General features: G+C 39.6%; 1 protein-coding gene across 2 annotated transcripts in view; it reads right to left on the reverse strand.

Moving 5' to 3' along the window:
* osbpl1a (oxysterol binding protein-like 1A) overlaps window positions 1-18,672 on the reverse strand; it is a 37,900-nt gene extending 19,228 nt beyond the window's left edge. For both annotated transcript variants that reach the window (XM_030727984.1, XM_030727983.1), the window contains exons 1-15: window positions 18,401-18,672; window positions 16,337-16,466; window positions 16,169-16,254; window positions 16,018-16,092; window positions 15,781-15,892; window positions 15,553-15,638; window positions 11,848-11,992; window positions 10,475-10,542; window positions 10,311-10,355; window positions 7,114-7,187; window positions 6,821-6,884; window positions 6,607-6,708; window positions 5,494-5,616; window positions 5,279-5,360; window positions 4,826-4,932 (exon numbers count right to left, since the gene is read on the reverse strand). In XM_030727984.1, coding sequence (XP_030583844.1) covers window positions 4,826-4,932; window positions 5,279-5,360; window positions 5,494-5,616; window positions 6,607-6,708; window positions 6,821-6,884; window positions 7,114-7,187; window positions 10,311-10,355; window positions 10,475-10,542; window positions 11,848-11,992; window positions 15,553-15,638; window positions 15,781-15,892; window positions 16,018-16,092; window positions 16,169-16,254; window positions 16,337-16,460 — 1,293 coding nt within the window. In that variant the 5' untranslated portion in view covers window positions 16,461-16,466; window positions 18,401-18,672. The remainder of the gene's footprint in view (window positions 1-4,825; window positions 4,933-5,278; window positions 5,361-5,493; window positions 5,617-6,606; window positions 6,709-6,820; window positions 6,885-7,113; window positions 7,188-10,310; window positions 10,356-10,474; window positions 10,543-11,847; window positions 11,993-15,552; window positions 15,639-15,780; window positions 15,893-16,017; window positions 16,093-16,168; window positions 16,255-16,336; window positions 16,467-18,400) is intronic.
* Window positions 18,673-18,833: the final 161 nt, after the last annotated feature.

Below are 18,833 nucleotides of genomic sequence, written 5' to 3' on the forward strand. Positions count from 1 at the left end.
TGGCAAATTCGCCACTGGTGCCCTGTGCTCTTCACAGATGAAAACAGGTTCACACTGAGCACATGTGACAGATGTGACAGAGTGTGGAGACACCGTGGAGAGCGATCTGCTGCCTGCAACAGCCTTCAGCATGACCGGTTTGGCAGTGGGTCAGTAATGGTGTGGGGTGGCATTTCTTTGGAGGGCCACACAGCCGTCCATGTGCTCACCAGAGGTAGCATGACTGCCATTAGGTACCGGGATGAGATCCTCAGACCCCTTGTGAGACCATATGCTGGTGCGGTTGGCCCTGGGTTCCTCCTAATGCAGGACAATGCTAGACCTCATGTGGCTGGAGTGTGTCAGCAGTTCCTGCAAGATGAAGGCATTGAAGCTATGGACTGGCCCGCCCGTTCCCCAGACCTGAATCCGATTGATCACATCTGGGACATCATGTCTCACTTCATCCACCAATGTCACATTGCACCACAGACTATCCAGGAGTTGGCGGATGCTTTAGTCCAGGTCTGGGAGGAGATCCCTCAGGAGACCATCCGCCACCTCATCAGGAGCATGCCCAGGCCTTGTAGGGAGGTCATACAGGCACGTGGAGGCCACACACAATACTGAGCCTCATTTTTTTTTTTTTTGCATTTTTGGCCACAGCGGCTTTTATCATCAGTGGAGAGAGACAGGAAATGGGGGAAAGATACACAGGAAGACACGCAGGCAAATTGATGACGGGCCGGGATGCGAACCCCCGCCGCCCGCACCGCAACGCGGCATATGTATGTGGTCACCGGCTTCACCACTAAGCCACCCAGGAGCCCACTGAGCCTCATTTTGACTTGTTTTAAGGACATTACATCAAAGTTGGATCAGCCTGTAGTGTGTTTTTCCACTTTAACTTTGTGTGTGACTCCAAATCCAGGCCTCCATTGGTTAATAAATTTGATTTCCATTGATGATTTTTGTGTGATTTTGTTGTCAGCACATTCAACTTTGTACAGAACAAAGTATTCAATGAGAATATTTCATTCATTCAGATCTAGGATGTGTTATTTGAGTGTTCCCTTTATTTTTTTGAGCAGTGTATTAGTCGTGCAATGCACAAACGTGGTCTTTATGGAAGAGTGGCAAGAAGAAATTGTTAAAAGAAAACCATAAAAAGTCCCGTTTGCAGTTTGCCAGAAGCCATGTTGGGGACACAGCAAACATGTGGAACAAGGTGCTTTGGTCAGATGAGACCAAAATTGAACTTTTTGGCCAAAATGCAAAACGCTATGTGTGGTGGAGAATTAACACTGCACATCACTCTGAACACACCATCCCCACTGTCAAATATGGTGGTGACAGCATCATGAAAACCTGTTGAAGTCTGCAAAAGACGTGAGACTGGGGCGGAGGTTCACCTTCCAGCAGGACAATGGCCCTAAACATAAAGCCAGGGCTACAATGGAATGGTTTAAAACCAAACATATTCATGTGTTAGAATGGCCCAGTCAAAGTCCAGACCTAAACGCAATCGAGAATTTGTGGCAAGATCTGAAAACTGCTGTTCACAAAAGCTCTCCATCTAATCTGACTGAGCTTGAGCTGTTTTGCAAAGAAGAATGGGAAAAAATTTCAGTCACTAGATGTGCAAAGCTGGTGGAGACATACCCTAAAAGACTTGCAGCTGTAATTGCAGCAAAAGGTGGTTCCACAAAGTATTGACTCAGGGGGGCTCAATACTTTTGCACACCGCACTTTTCAGTTTTTTATTTGTAAATAATGTTTTGAATCATGTATAATTTTCTTTCCACTTCAGAATTGTGTTGGTCTTTCACATTAAATCCCAGTGAAATATATTTATATTTGCAGTTGTAATGTGACAAAATATGGAAAAGTTCAAGGGATATGAATACTTTTGCAAGCCACTGTATTTCGAATGACTGTTAAGGACTGCATTCTAGATACATGAAACATAGATGAAGTTGTTTGATCACAGTAAAGGGAGAAACCAGCTGTGAAGCATGATGATAGAAATGATATGAACTGAAGTTGCTTATCTGCCACAGGGCTTGGGAAGCTGGCAGTCATTGATTTAACTATGAAATTTGTATGCAGCAAGAGGAGTTTAACCCAAAGACACCCTCAACAGGGTAGTGATTCTGAGCACACAATCAAATGCAGCAAAGAACAGCTCAAAGAGAAGAACTGGAAGCTTATGGGAGGATCTATTTAAAACCCCAACTTAAATCCCACTGATCAAAAATCGAGAATTCTAGCAAGCTGCTTTCAGATACCGGCCAATTATACAAAACTGATATTAATTAATTCATTTGTGCTAAAAAGGGTAATACTAGCTTCTGAGGATGCTAGGCATGCACGCATACGCTTTATTTTTTAATCTTTCAAAAGATGATAAAAAGCCACATATGCTTTTATTGTGATTGTGTTCAGGTGTAGCACAACAGAAAGGATTAACAGCATGCACACTGCAGAACTCCAGTTTACCTTTAAAATACATTTATTAGTGGGGCGTTTCATCAAACTCTGAAACACAGGGAATGTCATCTGAAGTCACATGTGACTGGTCACATGACTACAACCCACGCAGTAATATCTAATCAGAATCGTCATAATCGGGTCAAACAGACACTCTGAGGTTTTTATATATATATATATATATATATATATATATATATATATATATATATATATATATAAATACCAAGTAAAAAGCAGAATGAAAAATGTCTTAAGCAATATCTAACAATAAAATACTTAATGCAATTAGTCAGGCAGATATCAAACTTACTCACCTAATAAACCCCAGAGTGTCACATACATTATCCAATATACAAAAAGTTATAAAACTACCATAAACCATATACAATAAACCCTCAGTAAAAGATCTCACACTGCCAACAGGTTACTCCACCGTCATCAAGTATAAGAAAACTCTTTTCTGAGGTGCTATTTTGAAGAGTTCTAGAAGTTTTGCCAGCCCACATGGACATTTAAACATTTATCAAATGGCTGGTTTTACATGACTTTAATGGGATAAGGTAACACACCCCTTGAAGGATGATCAAATATTCATGAATTTGTGGATGTGTCAACAAACTGTCGCAACTGACAGTGTTTTTTTTCATAATTGTTCTGAGCCCTTGCAGTGATTTTCACTACGGAATCCAAATGTGGCAGCCGAGAGCCGGGTGATCACAGACATTTCAAATTTGCTTTCAGCCTTGTCCCTGATGTGCAGAGATTTTTAGCATTTCTTTGAAATAAAATGAAATATTATGAGCCTGAAATCTCTGAATTCTTTGCACACCTGTTCTGCAAAGAATTTGAAGTGTAAAACATTTAAACAAGTTTCAAATCACAAGGAAAACATATGTAAAAATATTCCATCTTCAGGTTTTTCAAACTGCTCCAGACACTCTGTTCCTGACAGTTTCCCTCCCTTAGCTCTTTATGATTCAAAGAGCGTGGATATCCCTGGTATTGACATTTCAGGCGCACAGTCCTTATCGCGAATACAGGAGCCCTATACACCTGCTGTTTAAATCTTTTGTTTGTGAAGGACAGCCAATCAGAAGAAAGTTGGCACAAACGGGGTGGTCTTAAAGGCAGAAAAGCTCTTTCAGATGGGGGAGAATTAAGTACCAATTCCCAGTATAAGGTAAATAAAGATTATTTTGAACTGTGGGTCATGTAAAGCTACAATAACGGGGTCCAAGAATAATTTAAAAACAAAACAACACAAAAAACTATAGCCATGAACTTAATAGGTCCACTTCAAACAACTGAATTACTGTCCTGGTCTTTTGGTGGTGAATCCCTCCCCACTTTTACTCCCTGCAGTGCTTTGCTTTTATACCAGTCACGCTATTGATCTGTTGCTATTTAACCTGACCAGCTGTGAGAAGTTCTTTCAATTAATTTTTTTTTAAAAAGCTTTACAGAACTTTTCCAGTGTTTCACGCCCCCGTACCCTGCTGCTGGAATGAAATTCAAAATTAGCATATATAAAAAAAAAAAAAGAAAAAAGAAATATTTCTGTTCCAACATTTGTTATGCTTTTGTTGTTTTTGTGGTATTTTAAATAAATTAGAAGTTTTAAATGATGTGCAAATTTTTGCATTCTCTTAGAATTTACACACCATTCCAGTTATTTTGGAAACAGGATTGTACATTGTTATAAAAATTGATGTCAAAGGTTGGAGGTTGTTGTGAGCTATAAGCCGCATCCTCTATCCTTATTTTTCCTGAGGGGGTGTAATCTAGCTCCTGAATCCTTCCACTTTAATCAAATCCATTGAGTTTAACACAAAGAAAAACCACGTGCAAGCTTGTAATCACTTCAGTCCACTTAGCTGCTTTCATAAGGAAGTGTGAATTCTTTCAGCATGTTTTTGCGTAGGATAATTTCTTTTTACGTCCCAGTCTTAAGACAAAAATGCCACTATAGATTTTAGGGTTGCAAACAATAAGCATCCAGTTAATTACAATATTTTGAGTCAAGGTGAGTTCACACAAATGACAAACATGTCATCTCACTTAGCCCCAACAGTCTCAACGTAAGGCCTGAGAACAAACTCAAATGTTCTTTGAAGAAACAACATGCTGGTTACATAATCCACAGATCTCAAGTTTTTTAAAATGTCACTGAAATCTCATTTACCTCCCTCGCAGTTGAATATGTCTAGATATTTTTATGATTCAATTAAACATAGGGAATAACCTTCTTCAGTTAATGGTGACTAAAATGCTCTTAATCAACGGCTGAAACAGTCATAGTCACCAGGCATTCACATAAAGACAAAAATGTGTCTTTGGAGAAGGTCACACTCACCCCTTCCTGTCTGGAGAAGAGGCTGAGACAGACATTGAGGCTGGATGTGGTCTTGCTGGATAACTCGCATATTTCTTGCATTTTCTGCAGTATAGTTGATGGAAATTCTGAGGGGATAAAATAAAATAATGAATGTAACAAAAAAAGTTACAAAACTAAGGGGAACATATGAAGTTCAAGCTATCTAAAGTTCTTTTTTTTTCATGTTCTCATAACATCTACAGAGAGCACGCACACTGAAGAAACCTCTAACGACAGTGCCAGATGGTGCTGTCCTAATTAACAGTATTTCAGACATTACTGTGCATTTAAATCTGTTTGAAGACACTTGTATTTTTTAATGATAAGATTTTAATTTCTCTTCCTGAGTAACTGAGTTTTCTCCTCTGGTACACACTATATATTACATAACGAAAAAAAAATAAATAAATAAAACTTGATTGAGAATTTTACTTTCTGACAGCTCGTCATTCTTCAGCATGGACAGGAAAGCTGCGACCTCCTTCTCCAGGCTTTTCTGGCTGAGCTCTGCAGCCTGGTAATTCAGAGAGACGGGAGGAGACCACAGATGAACAAAAGCAGCATGGGGTGGAAGGACTAGTTCAGAGAAAACACTATGGGTCATTAAGCCAACATGCTAATTATGCGTGCTTTCCGTTTACAGCCACCTGTAGCGAGCTTGTTAGCTCCGAAATCATCACTTCTTCGTCGTCCTCCTCTTCGCTCCCTTGCTCTTGGGAGCAGTAGTATGTGCTGTAGGCTGAGTGCTCCTCTAATGCATCAAGCCATGCCTTGAGAAAAAAAAACAAAACATTTTTTTCCCCTTAGGTTTAAATTCTAAAGGTCACTTGTTTATTTGACTGATCTTGACCTTTAAGTGTTTTTGAAATATTATAGGAAACATGTTTATTTTCTTTGTAGATGTACATCAGGAGAGAAGATCAAAACAACTCTTGGATCTGATTGTTCAAAAGGAAGTGAATCCAGCCTGGCTCTGTCTGAAGGTAATATAATATAAAATGTTCCTCTAAAATTTATTGATACATTTTACTGTGAGATGTTAATCCAAAAAAAAAAAAAAAAAACCCCATAAAATAAAAATTAGTCATTTTCAGCTAATGCCAAACTTTTATTTTATAACACAGCTTGTGTTTCAAATTTAAATAGTATATTTTACATAATGTTGACAGTCATTTTTATTCCTTCTTGGTTACTTATACTGATACATATTCACAGCCATGCAAGATACAAATAGTGATGTCATGAACCTTAGAGTCTAAACTGGCAAATAACCCAGTGTAATGATGCAAATTTTTATTTTTACACCTGGGTTTTACACTTCGATTAAACAAAGTGTTAATTAGTGAGTTTGAGGCGGATCGAGCCAGACATACAAGAGCCTTCTTTTTTTTGGGGGGGTGAAATCAGGGCTGTTCAAGATGTTTTTGATCAAAAGAACTGACTTCAAGATTTCCAAACTTAAAAATTAGGGAATTGTTACTAAGTTTCTCAGCTTATTTAAACTTAGTGAATGAAAACTGGGGTAACACAGAAAAGAGGAAGCACTTTATTCATCTGTTTTTATTCTGAGCACCAATGAGTTCAATGCAGGTGGAACATTTTAGATATAAAGGAACGTATTAAGTTAGGTAGTTAGTAAAGATGGTGCCTTAACCTTTTCACATTTCAGAGCCATTGAAAACTTTGTTGAAGAAGGTCAGGAGATGATAGGACTTTAAGGAAGTGTTTGAGATTACAACCTGAGGAGAAACCAAACTTACTTTTCTCGTTCCCTCTGGGTCATTTTTAGGTGATACTTTAAAGTGATGCACACTGTCATCAAAGCACTTGAGAGTAAAAAAGCTGTTATCTTTGGCTCGCATCTGGAAATGAGAAACATCAGAAACATCCTTTTGTGGAAAAGCTGAAGCTATATACAGACAAATTCAACACAGGGATCAAAAAAGGGACTGCAATCCTTAAATGTTGGCTTACCAAACATTGAGCGTTAGTGAGGGACTTGCAGCCCTGCCTTCTTTCACTGGCAGCTGCATCTGACCTTCACAGAAGAAAGTAAAACAGAACGAGGCCTTTTCTATTTACGTTGGAATTTCAACAGATGATAGATTTTAAGGAAAAATATACAGGGAAGAATCTGTGCATCACCTGTAGCACCTTTTCTTATCAAAACTGTGCAGCACTTCCATTTATCTGTAACTGAGACCTTTTCAAATATCTGCTTCAAGGAGCATATTAGAGATGAATAGAGAAATTAGAGATGCACCTACTGTTTTGAGTACCAGGATATAACACCATCCTGAAGGACGACCCAGTAAGAACGCCATCCAAAAAATCTGGAACTCTGCAAGAAGCCACACAAGGGATCAGCAGTCTAATTTTTCAATAAAAAGTTTTTCAGTCTTTTCTGATTTCAGCAGTGGCTGAGATTGCACACTTTGATTTTTTTTTTTTTTTATGAATATCTGCAAATTGGACCTATTATACTCATCTCCAGCTTGATATTTCTATTGTTGTGAGCTACTAAATTACATGATTGACAGTACAAAATTATCCATATTCATCTTATCCTGTGCATTGGTGCAGCTCCTCAGTTCATCCACTGAAACAAGATTTTCAGATTCCTTTGCCCTCCCTTTCTGTACTTCCCGCTGGCTGCCCAATGTAAACAAGTCTGAACAGCAGATGGGTGGGGATCCTGTGGTTGCAGCCATAATTGTGTGCCTGCGAAGCTGCACATTAACATTTTGTTGGATTGCCTTTAGTATTGATAATGGCACACATTATTTTGATAAGCTTTATGCTTATCGCCACAACATTTCTTTCCATCCAGAGTTACATTAATATTTTGCCCACATCTGGTGATCTTATATCGGTGATCGGAGAGTCGGACCGCTGCCTCTAAAGCACATCCCATAGATATCAGATTAAGGTCTGGACTCTGGTGGCCAATCCATGTGTGAAAATGATGTGTCATGCTCCAGAAACCATCCATCCATCCATCCATTCGCTTCCGCTCATCCTGTTCAGGGTTGTGGGGGGGCTGGAGCCTATCCCAGCTGTCATAGAGTGAGAGGCAGGGTACACCCTGAACAGGTCGCCAGCCTGCTGCAGGGCCAACACAGAGAGACAAACAACCTTTCACACTCACTTTCACACGCTCATTCACACCTATGGGCAATTTAGAGTAGCCAATCAACCTAACCCCAGTAAGTGCATGTCTTTGGAATGTGGGAGGAAACCAGAGTACCCGGAGGAAACCCATGCAAGCATGGGGAGAACATGCAAACTCCACACAGAGAGAGGGAGGGCCAAGGTGGAATCAAACCCAGATCTTATTCTAACTGTGAGGCAGCAGAGCTGACCACTGCGCCACTGTGCCGGCGCTCCAGGAACCACTAGTTCATAATTTAAGCCGGATAAATCCTGCCACTGTCATCTTGGAACATGCGCGTGCCATCAGGGAAGAAAAATGAATGGAAAAACCTGGTCACTGAGCATTTTCATGTAGTCAGCTGACCTCATTTTTTTGGCCACATAATCTTACTGAACCTCGACCTGACCAACTGAAGCAACCCTAAATCATTACGGTAGACACTAGACATGATGATGCCTCTCTTCTTACACACCCACCCCTCTGGAAGAGGGTAAATCTGGACTCATCAGACCAAATGACCTTTCTCAGTTGCTCCAGTGTCTGATCTTTATGCTCCCTAGCAAATTGCCTTTACCCCCCCGCCTCCCCCCACCCAATTAGCTGTACTGAAAAGTGATTTTCTCAAGGCTACACTTTCTTAAGGTTTACTCCCAATCTCTTATACTCATATTGTGCCTCTTATTTTTGATTTTAAACACAGCCGTGAGTTCTCCGGTTGCTGTTTCGTGATTCAATTTCACCGAAAGTTTAAGTGATCTCTAATCACGAGCTTTCAAGATTTTGCTCAAACCACAAGATGAAGGTTCACCACTATCCCTCTGGGTTTTAATAATGTGTTGGACAGTCCTTAAACCAGCTTTAGTACATTCAGAAATCTCCTTTGCTTGATGCACTCCAATAATTTGACCCTTCTGAAATAGAGTAACGTCTTATAACCACTTCTTCTGACATCTTTTGTTTGCTAGTCCCTGCATCATTTTGGGTTAAATAACATGTTACCAGATGAAACATGTCAATCATTGCAATAATTGTCCAGTGGAAGGCTCTTACCCATTTGCTGAATTAAATCCACTTGGTGATTTTTATTTTTAGTCTGTGTAGTGTATATGGAATATACACTATAAGAAAAACAAGGAAAAGCAAAATAGGTCCACTTTAAGTTTAAGAAACTTAAACACAGGAATCTTCCAGAATGTAAAAACCCTGCAGCACAATAACCTTTGGCTCACACTGATGACTGAAGACACCAATGCCATCCTAGAGCCGGCTAACAGTTCATATTCTTTAGCAATTCCTGATCAATTTTCCAGTGTGGAAAAAGGTCTACACATTTTCAGTATAAACTAGTAGACTTGCACAAGTATCGGGTGTGCCAAACTCCACCATCACGAGTCAGTGTTTCACAATGCATGACTGCCAGGAAACAATCCAGCATTGAGATAAGGAATTCATAAAGAATGGAGGACAATTATTCAAATAAACTGGACAACTTTTGAATTGGTTTTCAGCTGCAGCCTTTTCTTAATTTCCATCCCTACCACAATCTCACAACATAAAAATGTTTAACAGTTAGGTCATTCTTTAGATGTCAGCTCTCAGTCGCAGTATATCTGTAAATACTGCTGTATCTTACACTGCTCATGTGACCTCCGTCTGAATCATATCAAAGATCAGTGAAGCAGCAAGCTGACTGTGTAGTAACGCACTGCAACTCTGGAGTTCTCTGGTTTCTAAACCTTATTTCAATTCAATGACAGGAACCAGATTTCTGGACTACTTGTCCAGAGTTATTTTCATAATAAAAGCTGGATGATCCATACTGTAAAAGCAGACAAGAGTGAGCTGCTCACCTGTGGTTCTCAAACTGAGGGGCAGGCCCCTCTGGTGGGGCTTGACAACCAGGGAAAAAATATGGATTGAAATTAAGTTGAACTAATATAGTTTATTTGGGGGAAGATTAACAAACAGCAGTTTGCTGATGCTATCTTGCTGACCTTTATTTCTCTAGTTTTCAGCTTGGATCCTGTGTTATTGTTAATGACTGATAAAATTTGTTTGGTGGGAGGTGAGAACTTGTTTTTGTCTTACGAGGGACGTGCCAACAAAGTCTGAGAACCACTGAACTGCACACAGTTTTTTTTAAACATGTTGCTTTGTGCATTTGCCTGAACTTTCAGTAGCAGCAGGGTCCTTGAGGTAATGACTACATAAACTCTCAAACTGCGTACTGTAATTTTTCCATTTTTCTTGTCTTCTCATTCCCTGATTGGATTTTAACAGCCACTATAAAAGATAATTCTCAGATTTCACCTTCCAGAGAGGTCCCTCGTACTTCTTAACATGTCGGGTCATGCCCTGATGGGGACACAAGTGAGAAAGATGAGCAAGTTTTTAATTTAAAAAAAAATAAAACAAAAAAAATCACATCAAAGAAAAAAAATGGTTAAGACACCAACGGTCAGCTGGACACTCACTCGATGAACGTTGCCCTCAAGAATCTGCTTCATCGCTGCATCACTGGCCAGGTCAAATACTGTTTGGCCTACAAGTTATGGACATAGAAGAGGAGCTTTAACAAAACAGAGCACATTTTTTACAGAAGGGGAAAAAATACTGCACGATTCAACATTGTTTAAAACCTGGTGACAGCAATTATAAATATCAAGGACTCATTTACATCTGAGCAGCTTGTGCATCTCATGTAATCACAGTTTCTAAATTTTTTGCCTTGATAATCACGTTCACATGGCAGGAAGAACTGCTGCGTTTGGCAAAACTAATTAGAATTTAAACTTTGAACATTTTGGAGAAACGGCCTAGGCTGCACGCCTAAGTGGTTGTTATTTTATTTTGGGTGAAAGAACCTCTATTTTTACCTGTGTATCAATACATATTCGTCATTGTGTTCTTTACAGGAGCATAACCTACTATGTGAGACTGATTTCAAATAAAGTACATAGGCCAGGTCCTTAGCAATAAAGTCCACAGCAGTAAAGCGTCAACACTGTGGTTTGCTGGCATGTTTTAAGAGAGATGAATTGTGCTTTTCCTTATTTTTTTGTCATATACGGTACAGCATGCTCACGTCCAAGAAAAAAAAAAAATAAATAAATAAAATCACAGCCTCTCTTTGATTTATGTGCCAAAAGAGACAAAACTAAATCATAACTTCTCAGAAACCACTAAAATAATTAAAACCACAAAATTAACCTTTGGGCAAGTTACATTATCCAGGAGAGTCCTTTGTTTAATTTTAATAAACTTATACTGGACCTACTATGATTTTCCATATTTTCTGTCACTTATATGTTGTTACAAAGATGAATGCTGATATTAAACGTGGGGTCAGCATATGTATCCCTGTGAGCCTAAAGCTCAGGCTTCAGTCTGCTCTAAAAACTCAGATTCAGACAGTTCTTTCTGTTCTGTATGATGTCAAAGAGAGGGGATATTCCTAATATGGTCATCTCAGACACACAGCTCTGGCTGTGAGCACAGCAGCCCCCACCCACCTGCTGTTCAAACCTTCTGTTTGTGAGGGACAGCTAATAAGAAGAAATCAGGGGGGTAGAGAAGCTAAAATGCCTCGTTTCTGACAGTAAACAAACAGAGGGGCATTATTTGAAACTGTGAACCATGTAAAGCTACTGCAATGGAGTCTAAGAACAAAGCTATGGAGCCTGGAATGAGCATGAGAGGTTCCTTTTAATGTCCTTTAAGCTTGGCTATCCAGACAGTCCTGACAATACAATAAGTTCATTGTTGTTTTTGGTATTTGTGCCAAAAAGGAAAATTATTGAATATCACCAGTGAGTCATGGTTGCCAGCTCTGGCTGATGAATCGTACCATTCTTGTTTTGGATGTTGGGGTTGGCTCCACCCTTGAGCAGCTTCAGGGCACACTGCCTCTGACCTCGATAGGCTGCACAGTGCAGCGGAGTGTTACCCAGCAAATCTGTGCAGTTGATGTCTGGAGGCTTCTTCCTACAGAGCTATTGAAAACACAGAAGACAGAAACAGGTGTGTTGTGTGAGCCCTAGTGTCCCGCTGCTCTTTATTATTCTGCTAAGAACTGAAGCATGACTCCTTGATTTCTGATACAGCCACAGAGAGCTGGAATAGCTAAGGCTGCAATGACTCTCTCCAAAGCTGAAGTGCCACTGTTCCCTTTATTTTTCTGAACACTGTAATTGAAAATATTGATTTGTGCCCAGTGATTTCTCTGTTGAGGTTTTTGAACTACTGGATTTCAAAGGGTGTAGCTGACGGCATACTTGTCTGGTCTTGTGAACATGGTGTGGCACCTGAGGGTGTAACTGTCAGTTAAGGCACAAAAAGTCTCTGCAATCATGCTAATCTGCTTACGTGACAGTGCTAACAGGCCATTTAAAACATTTTGTTTTATTGTGCTAACCTTTGCTAATTAGCAGTGGTAGGAAAAAAATATCAAGAATTGGATGGATGAATGGACAGATGGATGGATGGAGGGATGGAGGGATGGAGGGATGGATGGATGGACGGATGGATGGAGGGATGGAGGGATGGACCTCTTACACCATCATTTACTTATTTAAGAAATGCATATTATATCATTATAAAATATAAGCATATTTAGGCAAATGTACTTAAGATATCAAAAGTATCTAATATAGAAAAATGCCTCCTGTGACTGATATAATGTTATATAGTACTGTGCAAAAGTCTTAAGCCACCCCAACTTTTTTAGATTTTGCTAGGTAAATAGGAAAATAGGTGCAAAAACATGGAGCCATGAATGTGCTATTCAACCAACTTTAATGTTCAACACAGCCTGAACTCTCTCAGTCAAGTCAAACTTTTTTTGTAATTTCTTTAAGTTTCTCCAGGCTTGTTGAATGACATTCAGACCTTTTCTTTGGATGTCGGCTTCCTTTTGCTCCATTTTCTATCAAGATGATCCCACACTCCAGGCTCTGCAGAAGCCAATCCATGACTGTGTGTGTTTTTTTTATTCAGGTATGATTTTACTGCACCGGCAGTGTGTTTGGGATCATTGTCATGCTGAAAAAATTTGGCTGTTACCAATCAGATGCTTTCAGATGCGTTTGCATGGTGGCCTAAGCACTTCTGTACATTTACAATTCCATCAATTTTTATACGATCCACAACACCACTGGCTGAAATACAGCCCATGACAGAGCCTCCATCATGTTTTACAGATGACTGTAGACACTCACTGCTGTAGCTCCTCTGTACAAATTGATGACAATTTGAACCTAAGCCTTAAAATTTGGATTCGTCACTCCATAAGACCTGTTGACAGCTTTCAGCCCAGTTCTTATGTTATTTGTCATACCTCAGCCTTTTCTCCCCATTTCTCTTCCTTAAGAATAGATTCTTGACAGCCATCGAAGGGTGGAAGGGAAGAATCAGCTCGAGAGTCAGATGCATCTCAGGTGCATCTCCTATTTCTTATTTTCCCATTTTCAGATACTGTTGAGCTGCTGCAGTTATTTTTATTTTTGTCCAGCTGACACACTGCACACTATGCTGAGACATACAAAGTTTTCAGCTAATGGCACTTTGGGAATCCAAAGTGCTATTTATACCTGCAAAAATTTATACCTGACAAACTGTGTTATCTTTGGCCTTTTTCATAGATTCCGCTAAATTCAGCATAGATTTGGTGCCTGTTTTTATTCATAGGTCAGTGTTAAGCTGCTTTAAAAAAAAAAAAAAAAAAAAAGGTCAGGTACAAGCAGCCAATGTCAAAAGAAAAACTTTGAAAGACTTTCAGAAAGCTGCAAGAACTATTGCTCAAGAACACTTTCAAGAAAATCTGGCTCCTTGGAAGCAACCTATAAAGAAATGAGGGGTGACTAAAGACTCCTTAGATTAAATGTCAGAACACAGGAATAAGGTTTAAGGTTGAGTTTTTTTCTGTAACCTAGTTTACAAGGATTACAGCTAATGGTTGTTTTCATAATAATATTATAATACCATCTTATATTCTAAAAAAGAAAAAAAAATTAGTTGGGGATTTGGTTTCACTAAAAAAAAGCAAACATATAAATATTTAAATTGAAGGATTATTATTTTTTAAAAAAAGGAACTACAACAAATGTTCACTGTAAAATGCCAGTCATCATATTTCAGCCACTTGCAATGATTGCATAAAAATGTTAGTTGTCAAGTCATTTCCTGGCAGCTGTCCTCAGATATCATGTTCCTGGGTAGGTTAATTTGTAAACAAGTCCTCATATTTTGAAAGAAAAATCATAATTGTGGAGTAACAAGTACGTGAAGCTGTGAACTAATTGTAGTGGAGTTACAAAAAAAAAAAAGAATATGTGGAAAAACATGATGAAAATAAAATGCTTAAATAAAGTAGCAGCACATTAAAATATACTGCTCAAAAAATGAAAGGAACACTTTCAATCCAAGTAAAGCATCAAGTCAGTTAAACTTCTGAGAGGTCAGTGGGTCAGTGACCCAGGGTCAGTGTCACTACTGGTAATATGAGGTGATACCTAGACCTGTTTGGTGGTGGGTCAGTGATGGTTTGGGGAGGTATATCCATGGAGGGTTGCACAGACCTCTACAGGCTAGGCAATGGCACCCCGACTGCCATTAGGTATTGGGATGAAATCCTTGGACCCACTGTCAGACCCTATACTGATGGGTTCCTCCAGGTGCACCTGGCCTCATGTGGCAAGAGTATGCAGGCAGTTCCTGGAGAATGAAGGATTTAATGCCATTGACTGGCCCCCACGCTCACCTGATCTAAATCAAATAAAACACCTCTGGGACATTATGTTTCGGTCCATCTAATGCCACAGGGTTGCACCTCAGACTTTAGCTCAGTGATGCCCTGGTCCAGATCTGGGACCACTGCGCCATCTGTCATCTCATTAAGAGCCTACCCTGATGTTGTCAGGTATGCATACAAGCATGTGGGGACCATATAAACTGTTGAGCACCATTTTGAGTTGCTGCAATGAAATTTTGGCAAACTGGACAAGCCTGCTTCGTCATGTTTTCACTTTGATTTTTGGGCTGCCTTTGAATTCAGCTCTGTAGGTTGATGATTTAAATTTCGACCAAATGACGAGGCACCCTTTCGTTCCTCACACATTACCCAGTCCATATCAGTATAGCTGTCCAGCATGATTGTTTTTTCCTCATTCCCATTCAAAGAGTTCCTTTAATTTGTTTGAGCAGTCTATTCTGATGATGATGCACGCACTGAAGGAAAATGTATTACAGCTTGCCATTATTATAATATGTCTGTCATGTTACACGGCAAACCATCCAATAGTTGCTGAAATCTTTAACTTAAAACTATTAAACTGACAGTGAAAGGAGTGCCACAGGATTGCAGAACCATTATGATTCATACTCTGAGCACTGCTGAGCAGGATTTCATGGTCATCTGTCCAAAAGCTTTAGAGATATTTCAGTCTGCACCAAAGTGGTGGATCTGAGCTGAGCTGTGGGGGCACCCTGTAAGACTCAGACTTTTGCTTCATGCCTCTGGGCAGTACTGCATCACACTTCAGCATCTGGTACTTACCAGCTTAGTTAGTGTTGAAAGGTCTCCTTCCCGTGCAGCATCCAGAAGGTTCTCCTCCAGTTTCCTCTCCTCTGTTCTCTCAGCCGCTGTTTTCAGTGACAGGGTGGGATTTAGAAGAAGAAAATGTAGGATGAGTCTAAATTTTAGGTACTATGTAAGTATCATGTATGAAAGAAAAATTGACACCATTTCCATAATATCTCTTTCTTGACAGTACATGTTTCTCACCTTCCAGCATGTTTCTGATCTCTGCATCTTGAGTAACATCTTTGGGAATCTGTGCTGTCCCATTGATGACAGTAGCACATGCCTCATAGTGCAGCAGCAGCATGACAATCTCCTGATCAATATGTGAATGAATGAATGAATGAATGCAGTACATGCATAAATCCTACAATTAAAGATATGCAATGTGTAGAAGAAAACTCAAAAATATTAATGAAAATTGCCGGTAAATTAATGTACCTTTCTTCCTGTGAAGGCAGCTTTGTGCAATGGCGTATCTCCAATATTATTGGGCAAGTTAACATCTGCCCCCGCCTGCAGGGTGTGACGACACAGTTGTTACCTGTGGGGCTTTTTAAAAGCTCCATGCTTTGAAGAAATGAAATACTACCTTAAGCAGTTCCTCCACTACGTCTTTGTGTCCAAAATAACAGGCCAAGTGAAGAGGTGTCCATCCCAGGTTAGATTTACTTTTTCCTGACAAAATAGCACAAATGAATTAAACTAGCACACAGCATTCCATCTAAAATCCCAATCTGCAAAAAAAAACCAAACATACCTTTGCAATTAATACTGAGCTGTGTCTCTTCCCTTATCTTGGCCAGGAGGAGCCTTTGGACCCCAGACAGATCACCATTGCGGGCATACCGCAGGAACTGCTCTTCTGGCTCCAGCTCCTCCATGGACCCCTGCACAGGAAATTAAAAAAAAAGGCTTTTTAAAAAAAATTTCTGTGACATAGCTGTGAATAAAACTATGCTGCTGTAATGCACAAATTTCCCCGTCGTGGTATCATTAAAGTTTTATCTTATCTTATCTTTGAAAGGGGACGTCCACTTAAAAGACAGAGTAACTAAAGAAGAATACTAATCAGAGCACGGAATGACACACAGCACCTGGAAAGAACTATTTGGACCATTCCTGCGTATTATTTCTAACACTATCAAAAATGGATGGCCTCTAAATTCAATGAAAAGCCCTGGTGATGTATGTGTGGCATTCAGTGAAGTTCAGTTCACCCAATTCATAATGCAAGTCAACTTAAGGCAAGTTGTACTGCATTCAATATCACATGACAAGTGTAAAGTCAGCAGACTGCACCTTTAACATGAATTCTTAAACAGTGGAAGTGGTTGATATTGCTTAATAAGTCATCATCTCTCATTCGTTAGGACATGTGATGAAAAAAGTCACAAGTGTTTGTTTTGGCACACAGTGAGGGTGAAGGAAGTATCAGCAGGGAGAGAAGGAAATCTTAATTATTACAGTCACTCGATTACAGTTGCCAGACCAGCCTTACAAGAAGGAAACAAGTCCTGCTTTTCCTGTTTAGACAGCCTAAAATAAATAAAAGTCCACATGATATTCTATTATATCTACAATCAGGGTACGCGAATAAAAACAAAAAGACGAAAAGCTTACTTAAGTACCACTTTTAAATATCATATGGATGCAAGGCAGGATTCATGAATCACATTGACAGCACAAGCTAAATGAACTGCGCAATTATGACAGCTGCAAGGCACGTGTGCGCACGCATGGGGGTGGGGGGGTTTGGAGTAGCAGTGAAGCAGGTTGACCTGGGATAGAAAAGCATGTGACAGTAACAGTTAGGCAGCCTGACTCACATGGCACACTGCAATTTCAAGAAAAGCATGTTCACATTTTGTTTTTCAGCACTGGGTGATGATTATGATCAGCACTGCACTGGGTGCCAGTACTGATCAAAATCATTTAAGAAAAAGAATATTTTAAAAAAACATTTTTTAAGTGCTTATGTTTCAGACTGCAAAGAAAAGGCACATTCACATGATTATAATGAGGTTTAATATGCTACTGTACATTTACATTTAGTGCTACTTCCACACAACTGCATTTCACGATGATTAACTGTACTATATTTACCAGACAATTACAGTTTCTAGTTTCTTACAAAAATTGTACATCAAAAAATGCAATTAATTAGTATGGATTAAAACGCTGTTTGCAAAGTTTTTTTTTTTAAATCTTTTTGATCGAGTGTCTTATTGAAGTCCCTGTGGGTGTCTAGGAGTTGTTTGCAGTTCCAAAATAAATCTTTCTGATGGTTCCAACTAAATCCAAATTAATCCCCTATTTAACTAAAATAACAATTATAACAGTGATAATAATTTAGCGAAAAGTCGAATTACCACACATTTGCTGAGAAGAACTTTATCTGCTTTTTTCCCTGTCTCATTCATTATGTCATGACCCCTTCCATTCATCTTACGACCCCTTTAGACGAGGCCCAAGTCCTCGATTGGTGGGAATAAACTGCTTAAGCGTACAAAAGTGAGTTAAAACTGTCTCATTTTCGAGCAGCAACACTATGACGCTACTTACACACTGAGATAGATAACATATTAGTCGAATGGGCCAATTTTCTACATTTAAAAATGTAGGATGTATGTAGGATTTTACCTCGAAACCCCACTTCTTGACCAACTTAAATCTTTTCAGTTGCAGGCTAAATTTCTCATGTGTAATGAGAGTAAACACAGCAGCAGCTGAGTTAACAGTGAACACACACACACACACACACACACACACACACACACACACACACACACACACACACACACACACACACACACACACTTACTACTTCAACTAATGTAGTCCCGTGAAGGTTTTCCAGTGTTTTAGTCCAGTGTTTTCAGACAGAGCTGCTCTCACACAGGCCCTCTGTGAAGCTGCATGTGATGTTTTAAGCTCCTGTGAGCCGCTTCCTGCTCCCTTACTGCAGCACAAACAGCGCGAAACACGCTGTCACTCTTCCTTTCACACGCTTCCCATTTATCGTCCGACCGAAATATCACTACCCCTGTCTCTACCCCTGACACATAACACAACCTCCGGACTGTTTACACTGAGATCAGCTGATAGTCACGTAGCGGAACTCGCCCTGGCCCAATCCGTCACTCCTTTCAAAATAAAAGATTACAAAAATATAAATAAATAAATAAATTCATTAATTAAATTGAAGTAACATGCCCTCTTGCCTGTTACTTTAAAAAAAAGAAGCAAAAATAAAA

The sequence above is a fragment of the Archocentrus centrarchus genome, chromosome 4, assembly GCF_007364275.1.
Source record: "Archocentrus centrarchus isolate MPI-CPG fArcCen1 chromosome 4, fArcCen1, whole genome shotgun sequence".
Lineage (NCBI taxonomy): Eukaryota > Metazoa > Chordata > Actinopteri > Cichliformes > Cichlidae > Archocentrus > Archocentrus centrarchus.